This window comes from Nicotiana tabacum, chromosome 16 (assembly GCF_000715075.1).
Source record: "Nicotiana tabacum cultivar K326 chromosome 16, ASM71507v2, whole genome shotgun sequence".
Taxonomy (NCBI): Eukaryota; Viridiplantae; Streptophyta; class Magnoliopsida; order Solanales; family Solanaceae; genus Nicotiana; species Nicotiana tabacum.
The window spans coordinates 87,373,646-87,383,983 of record NC_134095.1 but is presented as its reverse complement, the minus strand read 5'-3'; the positions used below and the strand labels follow the sequence as shown (position 1 = coordinate 87,383,983).

General features: G+C 37.7%; 1 protein-coding gene across 1 annotated transcript; it reads left to right on the top strand.

Moving 5' to 3' along the window:
* Nucleotides 1-6,575: 6,575 nt before the first annotated feature.
* On the top strand, nucleotides 6,576-8,997 carry LOC142170319 (uncharacterized). The gene is made up of 6 exons (XM_075232200.1): nucleotides 6,576-6,685; nucleotides 6,737-6,965; nucleotides 7,351-8,260; nucleotides 8,345-8,505; nucleotides 8,596-8,673; nucleotides 8,767-8,997. Exons 1-6 carry the CDS (start codon nucleotides 6,576-6,578, stop codon nucleotides 8,995-8,997), a joined length of 1,719 nt encoding a protein of 572 aa, XP_075088301.1.
* The last annotated feature ends 1,341 nt before the right edge of the window (nucleotides 8,998-10,338 follow it).

The following is a 10,338-nucleotide window of genomic DNA, read 5'->3' as shown; positions in this document are numbered from 1 at the left end:
TATTTATCGGTTTAAAGGTTCAAAATTTTACAAGTTCCAAAATTATGAGTTCGGAGGTTTATGTGTTTGGAAGTTTACAGGTTTAGAAATTATAAAGTTTGCGGGTTCGAAATTCCGCTGTTTCGAAAGTTTAGCGGATCAAAAGTTTATGAAATTTGTGGGTTCGGAAAGTTGTTGGTTTGAAAGTTTATGGCTTCATATTTATTATATCTAAATTATTTATGAATACTCTTGAGAAGTCATTTTCCTTAATTTGCGTACCAAATACCGATAAATAAATAAAATTACTACTTATTTTCCAAGAAAATATTTTCTACGAAAAACATTTTCCGTTATACCAAACACACCCTTAGCTACTCATAATATTATGCAAGATTATAATATAAAAAGTCATACCAACAATGGAAATATGAAGAAGAAAGTAAAAAACTCGTAGAAGAATTCTCTGCCTTGCTCCTTGTGTATTCTTACCTCCCCAAATATTATGTAACCCTTCAAAAACGGCTTCAAGTTGTATTTATACCGAATAGGGTTGATGTGGGGCGTTCGTGATCTCTCCTAATTCGAAAAGAAAAAGTTGAATCATGTGATATGGGTTGGTGCAACACGCGACCCCAAGGCACGCTCCCGGCTTTTTTTTTTCTTGTTTATTTTGCATGCTGGGGTTTTGAGACTAGTTTTGATTCAAAGTGTCATACTTCACTAGTTTTGATTCACTTCCTAGGTTATTTCTCTCCTACCTTTCATGCAATGCACCAAGTGTGACACGCTCCCAGCTCTTGCATCTCTACTTCTTTTTGCATCAAATCATACAATTCTTGCCAACTTCTATCCAAATTCCTTCCTACACACGATAAACACTTAATGAGCATAATTCACGTTTGTAAGCATGTGATCTCCCGCAACTAACACACAAAATAATATAAAACTATACTCAATTGTGCATTTTTAGTCATTTATCACCAACTGTCCAACCATACTTAAAATCTTCCTCGTCATCGAGAAACTTAAAATTAAGTATATAGGCAAAACACGCATTTCAGAACATACTCACGCATCACACCAACAATAACGGTTTATATCAATGCTTAGAACCCATGATATGCACTCTTCATACTTTTTCTCAAGTTTTAACCTCATGCCAAGACTATTTTAAATATTTTTGTGACTCTTTCTAACATCCTTGTCTCAAAAATTGACTCAAATGTATTCCAAACTATGATTTACTCCTTGTGCCAACTCAAAAATCAAGGACTTTACGAATCCTTCACAAATCATACGCCCTCATCAACACACTACATAGAGGAAATCACTCAAATATATGTTTAAGTATAGTCTAAAGACTCTAATATCGAAAGAAATTGCTTACTCTCACAACGAAACTTGTATGCCACCAAGTTAGCACCATAGGCTTGCCCATAGTATAGGACTCGACTAATTTAAGCTCACAAACTCTAGGATCAAATAGGACTTTATAGGTTGTAATGTAGGCTAAGGGACGTGGAGGATATATTTGAAAAAATAGTGACTAACTCTCCTAAGCACTTTTAACATACTACACTTCACCTTCAAACACATCCTTATCATGAGCAACTCAAATGCCCTGCCACACAATTATACCAGATGAGGCCCTTCTTCTTTAATCACATCAATATATAGATACTCACTAGTCTAAACAAAATATTGGGGAGGTGTCATCCATTTTTCAATTTTTTCCCCACATAATTTAGTATTTTTGGCTAGTAAGGCTTTTACGCACAAATGTACCTTGCAGGCTTTTCTATGGTTGTCACGACCCAAAATTCACAAAGGGTCGTGATGGCGCCGGACATCACTGTCAGGCAAGACAACACCGAATAACTAGTAATTTCTTGTTTTGATATTTTTGAAATCATTTCTTTTAAACATTAAACAATAAATAATTAATTTCACTGAATAGATAATGATACCGTTAACAATCTTAAAATACTGAATAATCCCATAGACATCCCAGAACCCGATGTCAAAAGTGCATGAGCTATCTCTAGGAAGTAAAATAATACAACAACCGTCCGGAATACAAACTGGATAGAAAGTAAATACAATAATCTGAAAGAGACTCTGTTGGCTGCGGGTCATCTCGAGAAGTGCAACTCACCTAAGTCTCAGTATCAACCAATATGCTACGCCTACTAGGCCACTAGAGATGCATGTGCCTGTGCAACAAAAATGCACAACAAGTGTAGCATGAGTACGAAAATAACGTGTACTCAGCAAGTATCCTGTCTAATCTCGAAGAAGTAGAGACGAGAGGCTGACTTCGACACTTACTAGTGGTCCAATAACAATATACCAATAATGTAGTAAATCGTGGATTTTCATAAAGATGACTGTAACTCAATAGCATGAAGCAGGTAAGCAATTCTTTCATTAATAGGAGATTTTCATATTAATTTTTTTTCATCATTTATACATTTATCTCAAGTCAGGAGAGCAAATATCAACATCTATAAATCCCAAGGCAAGCAATACAAGCATGCACAAATTATGCCGAGGACGTACGACCCGATCCAACAATATTTAAATGGAGCACTGCCAGAGAGTCGAATGACGCAAACCATAGATGCATCCATTTAATCTACCGAGGCGTTCGGCCTGTGCCGAAATTAAACACACATAGACAGTCAATCAAGAAGTCAACAGGGAACAATTATCCAAAGAAAAGCCAATTCTCTTCTAACAATTTAAGAAACTGAAGTTAAATCCTTTTTCTAGAAATTCATTTACTAATTCGATGTGATTTAAGCAATTCAAACTGTCCATAAGATTACAAATATTCCAAGTATAGCATGCTTTTAGGTCCTAGACTACCCGGACTTACACATAATAGTAGCTATGCACGGACTCTAGTCACCTCGTGCATACGTAGCCCCTACAAATAGGAGCGCATAACCAATTATTTCACCTATGGGGACAATTCCTTCTTACAAGGTTAGAAAGGAGACTCACCTCGCTCCGAAGCCTATATTCCGATTTAAGAACGCGCTCAAACCTCCAATTCGGAGCCGAACGATCCAAAACTATTCAAATAGGGTAAGAGTTAGTCAATAGATGCCCAAACGTTCATATTCTAATTATTAAACCAATTTCCCAACCCTAAATGCAAGGTTCCTAAAATTCATCCGCGGGCCCACGTGCCCGGATTCCGGAAATTTTTGAAGAAAATTGTTACCCATAACCTAAGGATCAAGAATATATTATTTTTACTCCATTCCCTAACAAATTTCATGGTTAAATCTTGTTTTTACCAAATTCTAGGTTTTTCATCTAAAACCCTTGATTTCCCCTAATTTTCATATGTTAATCTACCCATAATCTATGTATTTAACTTATGATATGTAGAAATTACTTACCTCTTTGATGATGATGGAATCCCTCCTCAAATGCTCTCAAAAATCGTCTAAGGCCCAGTGGGAAATGGGTTAAGTCTCGGGATAAAAAGCCTTGAGTTCCAGTCGCAGATGTCGCATTTGCGACATCCGGCTCGTAAATGCGATGTCGCATTTGCAACAATTGCATCATAAATGCGAAGCCTATCCCACCCTGCCCTGGTCGCACTTGCGACAAAATTCTTCGCAAATGCGAAGGTGACAGCCTCGCTAAATCGATCCTTCGTTCGCAAATGCGAACTTTCCCCTAGAAGCCCAGGCTCGCAAATGCGAGGTTGCATTTGCGACCAATGCATCGCAATTGCAATCATACCAATACCAGCAATCCTATTTCTTAGCAAATCACTTCGAAGCTATCCCGGATCACACGCGAGCCCCCCCCGGGACCCCATCCAATCACACAAACCAGTCCCATAACTTAACGCGGACCTGCTCGAGGCCTCAAAATACATCAAACAACGTCGAAATCATGAATCGTACTCCAATCCAAACTTTATGAACTTTGAAATTTCAAACTTCTACATTCGATGCCGAAACTCGTTAAATCACGTCTGATTGACCTTAAATTTTGCACACAAGTCATATTCGACATTACAGACCTACTCCAACTTCCAAAATCAAAATCCAACCCCGATATCAAAAAGTCAACTCTTGGTCAAACGTCCCAAAAACCTTCAAATTTTTATCTTTAGCCAAATGACTCCAAAATGACCTACAGACCTCCGAATTCACTTCCGATCGCGCTCCCAATACCAGAATCACGATACAGAGCTATTTCCAGACTCGGAATCCCAAACGGACATCGGTAACACTGAAATGCACTTCAACCCGAACTTATGAAATTCCTTCAAAAATGCCAACTTCCACAATAGGTGCCAAAACGTTCCCGGCTCTTCCAAAACCCGATCCGGACATACGCCCAAGTCCGAAATCATCATACGAACTTGTTGGAACCTTTGAATCCCAATTTCGAGGTTGTTTACTCAAAAATCCAATATTAATCAATTATTTCAACTTAAAGCTTCCGAAATGAGAATTCTCTTTCCAAATCAACTCTGAACTTTCCGAAATTCAATTCCGACCACGCGTACAAGTCATAATACCTGAAGTGAAGCTGCTCATGGCATCAAACTGCTGAACGATGCGCTAGAGCTCAAAACGACCGGTCGGGTCGTTACATTTCCACTCAAAATCTATCCAATCTATTTCATTACTCTTTCATTGACTTAAGCAGTTTCAGAGGTAAAGGGTGAACAAGATACGATTTACACAAAATAAGGACTACCTCGTAATGTGGATGCCAAAGAAAAATGTCTACATGCTCGAAAGAGATGACTACAAATAGTGTTATCAGTGTTATCACTGGTAGGCAAATAGGCTCAAGGGTCAATCAAGAAAGGCCTATATCATTTCCTAAACTTATAAGACTTAATCATTTCGCTTCGACTCACACACAAGCAAGTTCTAGACTAATAATGGATGACACATATTACAACTAAAATCTCACCTCACACAATGCACATGACTCACTCAGGACGGCTCAGGCCCCACTCTCAAGTTAAAGCAACATTCATAGTCATCATAAAATTTAAGTACACAAAAATTAGTTACAAGAGTCAAAAGATGAGCCCTAGTTTCAAAAGAAAGTCATACATATTTTCAAGGCATGTAATAGCAAAGATCATGAAGAAAGTACTTAGTTAAAATGCTCCAAACCTAAGCCCGATATAAAACATGTCAAAATCATAGATTACTCAAGCTCTTCCAATTCCATTATCAGTTCAACAAGAAAAGAATAAAGGAGAGAAGAAAGAGAAAAAAATCTTTTTATATTTTCCTTTAGACATTAGTCCTTCAAGAAAACTGTCTAGGAAATTCGTCGTCGAGAAAAGTTCACAAATTTATTTACAAAGCTTAAAAAATCTGTCTAAGAATACTGATTCAAGAAAATGGCATCCCCGGGAAAGAACCGCAGTTTAAAAAAACTTGGGAGTAAGCCACTAAAGAAAACTACTACAATTATACAATTATAATGGTTGTAAGTATGATCATGCAATTAAAATGTATCACTAGCAATTAAGCACATGCCAAAAAAAATTAGACACCTCACCCCACACTCAAGAATGTGCACTATCTCAGTTGCACAATATCACAAAAATACAAATAAGCAAGATCAAGATAAAAAATACGCATAATTTATCTCTCTTCCCTCATGCTCTCGGCACATGATAGTTAACGTGCGCTGCTGGTGTTTTTCATGGCGAATGGCAGAGGTAAGGGATGTGAAGGAGTTGAGGAAGGTCTGGGAAGATCCCCATAACTATCTATGGTAGCTTTGTGGGAGTTCAAATTCAAGCTGAGGAAAACTTGCAAGACAAATAAGTTACACTAGAGGCAGTACAAGGAGCAAGCGGTGAAACTGGATCTTCGTCGATGGGTTCGAAAGTGAAGAAGAAACTAGATCTAAGTACCCCGGAGACGGCTAGCAGCTCTGTAGAGGTACATATACAACATGCAAGCAAGGAAATTGCTAGCTCAGCCAATGGAACAGTGAAATCTGTACATGCAGCTAGTGAAGGGGTGACAATGGAGAATAGTCAACCTAACGAAGAAGCTAATAAGCAGGGGAAAGCATGGAAAAATCTATTTCAGAGGAATCAAGCAGTTGAAAATGGTAGGTCTCTGGCTTACATGCCCCCACAACTCATAGATGGCCAAGTTGTGGTTCAATTAGACAAAAATGAGGTAGATCTGGAAACAAAGAAATGGAAGAGTGCGATAATAGCATACATAATTGGGGAATCTCCAGGATAGAATTCTATGAGGAGGTTCATTGGGGTCAATTTGGCGAATGTGGATGAACCAGATCTGTATTTACATGAGGAAGGGTACTATATTATCAAATTTCAAACTATTGATGACATGAAAGAAATTTTCTATTCTGGGCCTTACACCTTTAACAATAGACCTATCATATTGAAGCCATGGACACCAGAGTTTGATTTCAATAAGGAGTTCCCCACTGAAATTCCTCTATGGGTTTAATTTCCTAACCTTCTTATGAACTGCTGGGGTCATGACTCTTTGAGTAGAGTGGCTAGTGCAATAGGTACTCCAATCTATGCAGATGAATGTACTGGAAAGAAAATGAGAGTATCCTTTGCAAGGATGATGATAGAAGTGAATATTACAAGAGAATTGCCTACAGAGATAACAATCATGGATCCTAATGGAAGGACATTTCTACAGGTAGTTAGGTAAGACTGGAAACCTGAATTTTACCAGAAATGTTTAGTGGTTGGACGCAGATGTGGTGTAGAACAACAACAATATAAGCAACAAGATAAGCAGCAAGGTAAGAGAAGAGAAACAAAGAAAGTCACTATGGAATGGAGATCAAAAGGACCAGTAAAAGAAGCTATTAATCAAACTAAGCGAGCAGAGGAGACTAGCTTACAACAACTTGTACCACAAAAACCTGGTCAAGTAGAAGATGTAGACATTGAGAAAATACAGCAAATGAAGGATCAGACAAATGTTCCGGAGAATACTATGCAAAATCCCTTCCAACAATAGTGTATAGTGGAAAGAACAGTGGACAAAGGCAAAGCTATAGAGAACAGAATTGAGCTGGATATGGTAAACTTTCCAGCTTTATCAGTTATTACTATGAGGAACTCCTTTGAGCCCTTGAACAAGGGATCATGGTGTACTAGCAATGTACCCCCTGATAAGGGGAGAGGCAGAATGACATACTGATGAAGTGGCTATTTTGGAATATTAGAGGGGTGAATAAGAGGTATAAGCAAAAAGAGTTAAAAAAATACATTAGTAGCCAAAGAATAAAATTAGCAATTATAGTGGAAATAAGAGTTAAGGAACATAATGCTAGCAGAATTATAACAAAATAATTCCAGGATAGAACTATGCTACCAACTATCAAGATGCTTCAAATGGGAGGATATGGCTTGCCTGTGATCCTCAGTGGTACAATGTTACTATCCTAAGTGTTGTAGCTCAATTTATACACTGTCTGGTACAAGATAGGGTGGGGATAGTTGATTGTGCAGTTACAACTATATATGGATACAATACTATAGAACAAAGGAAGCAGTTATGGAGTGGCTTGAAGAGCATTGCAGCAGGAATCACAAAACCATGGTTGTTATGTGGGGACTTCAATACAGTGCTATATACTAATGATAGGATGATGGTCAATCCTATTACTTACACAAAAGTGCAGGACTTTGCTGATTGTGTAACTACTCTAAATTTGAATGAGCTATCATGGACAGGTGATTACTATACATGGTCTAATAAGCAATCTGATGCAGAAATGATCAGCAGCAGAATTGACAGAGCTTTTGGTAATTATGAGTGGATGATGCAATGGGATCATGTGATTACTGAGTATCGATTACCATTCATATCTGATCATAGTCCAATGGTGATTACTCTTCATTCAGCTCCTAAACCTGGTAAAACACCTTTCAGATTCTTTAATATGTGGGCAGATCATGACATCTTTATATCCATTGTAGAAAGAGTATGGAATCAATCATATACTATGGGAAAAATGAAGAACATCTGGGTAAAACTGAAGGAACTAAGACCTTTGTTCAGGACCCTAAATACTGAACACTTTAGAACTATCACTATGAAGATTGAGCATATCAAAATAAGCTTAGAGGAGGTACAACAGAAGATCAATACAACATACAATGACTTCCCAATTGAAGAAGAGAAAAGGTTGTTGCAGAATTTAGAAAAATGGTCTCTTATTGAAGAAAGTGTATTAAGGAAGAAAGCAAGAACTAAGTGGATCAAACTGGGTGATTCAAATACAAAGTATTTTGCAACTGTTATGAAAGAAACAAGCTAGAGAAAACAAGTAAATGAACTTGTGTCAATCATAGGAGATAAGCTTACTCATCCAGAAAGCATAAAGCAAGAAGTGGTGGAATTCTATAAGTCTTTAATGGGATCAGTAGCACACTCTCTTTCACCCATAAATAAGGTGATTATGAATAATGGTCCAATATTGTCACAACAACAGAAACTTGCTCTATGTGCTGAGGTTTCTGACAAAGAGATTTATACTGGATTGTGTGCTATTGATAGTGATAAAGCATAAGGAATTGATGGTTACAATGCTTTATTTTTCAAGAAGGCATGGATGATTATAAAAGATGAAGTTAACCAATCTATTAAAGAGTTCTTCAGTACTGGAAAGTTATATAAAGCTGTGAATTGTACTTCTATCACATTGGTTCCTGAACTGGCTAATCCTAGTATAATAAGAGACTACAAGCCTATTGATTGCTGCTCCATGTTGTAGAAACTAATCTCTAAAGTCTTAGCTGGCAGAATTCAGCAAGTTATTGCATCAGTGATAAGTGAAGCTCAAGCTGGTTTCATACCTGGAAGAAGGATAATAGATAACATTATACTAGCCCATGAGCTAGTTAAAGGTTACACAAGGAAAAATATTTCTGCTAGGTGCATGATCAAGATTGACCTTCAAAAGCTTATGATTCAGTTGAATGGAGATTTTTGGAGCAAGTTATGATTGAAATGGGATTCCCAGCAAGGTTTGTGAACTGGATAATGGAGTGTGCAACAACTGTCAACTACACTACCATGGTCAATGGAGAGCCTACCCCACCATTTGATGCTGCCAAAGGCCTAAGAGAAGGTGATCTCATTTCCCCTTTCCTATTTGCAATTGTAATGGGGTATCTTAATAGAAGTCTCAACAAATTAAAGGAGGTAAAAGGTTTCAAGTTCCACCCAGGTGTGCAAAGTTAGGGATCACTCACTTAAGCTATGCAGATGATCTTTTACTATTTGCTTTAGGTGATCTAAACTCTATCTCTCATATGCATGATTGTTTCAGCCATTTCTCTCAAGTCTCTGATTTATAAGCAAATTTGAAGAAGAGCTCAGCGTAATTTGGAGGAGTGCAATAGAGTACCAGGTTAGAGATTATTCAAAAGTTGGGCTACACAACTGTAGTGTTACCATTAAGTATCTTGGCATTCCCCATGCTACAAGAAACTTTATTTGATACAATGGTATCCTCTAATAGAAAAGATTGTAGCAAGGATATCCTCATGGATTGCAAAGAAGCTTTCACATGCAGGTAGAGTGCAGCTGGTCCAAACTGTCCTATTTTGTATCCAATCCTATTGGTCACAACTATTCAACTTGCCTGCAAAAGTTATGAAGATGATAGAGGCCTACTACATGAGTTATATTTGGTCTGGGATCAATACCATTACAAAAAAGTCTCTAGTGTCTTGGAGTAGGATGTGCACACCCAAGTCAATTGGGGGCTTGGGTTTAATTAACCTACAAGTATGGAACAAGGCAGCTATAGTAAAACTCTGTTGGAATGTAGCAAGTAAGCAAGACAGACTATGGATCGGGTGGATTCATGCATTCTACATCAAAGAGAAGAAACTTGAAGACATGGCAATCCCACAACAGGCAAGCTGGATGGTCAGGCAGATTCTGAGTGCCATAACAATACTACAACAGGTACATCATAATCAGCAGATCAACAAGAGCATGGTTAGATAGTTCTACCTTCAACTACTGGGGAATATACCAAGAGTCAACTGGAAGTGTATGATGTTTCAAAACAAAGCTAGACCTAAAGACATATTTACAATGTGGCTACATTTGCATGGGAGACTTTTAACTGCATATAGATTGATCAAATGGGAGGGTAGTTGTGGATTCAAAATGTTCTCTATGTCAACTTCATGATGAAATTAGAGACCATCTATTTGTGGAATGCCTCTTTACTAAGGCAGTGTGGCAGAAGGTTTTATACTGGATGCAAAGTCAGGATGTAGTTTGAGATACCTGGATGCAACATCAACAATGGATGATACAGAGTGCTAAA

Bases quoted from the DNA above. Each gene is read 5' to 3' on its own strand.
- LOC142170319 (XM_075232200.1), top strand. From the start codon at position 6,576: ATGAGAGTATCCTTTGCAAGGATGATGATAGAAGTGAATATTACAAGA. The intron at 8,261-8,344 runs GTGATTCAAATA...TGTCAATCATAG, and splicing joins AACTAAGTGGATCAAACTGG to GAGATAAGCTTACTCATCCA. The intron at 8,506-8,595 runs GTTTCTGACAAA...TTATTTTTCAAG, and splicing joins AACTTGCTCTATGTGCTGAG to AAGGCATGGATGATTATAAA.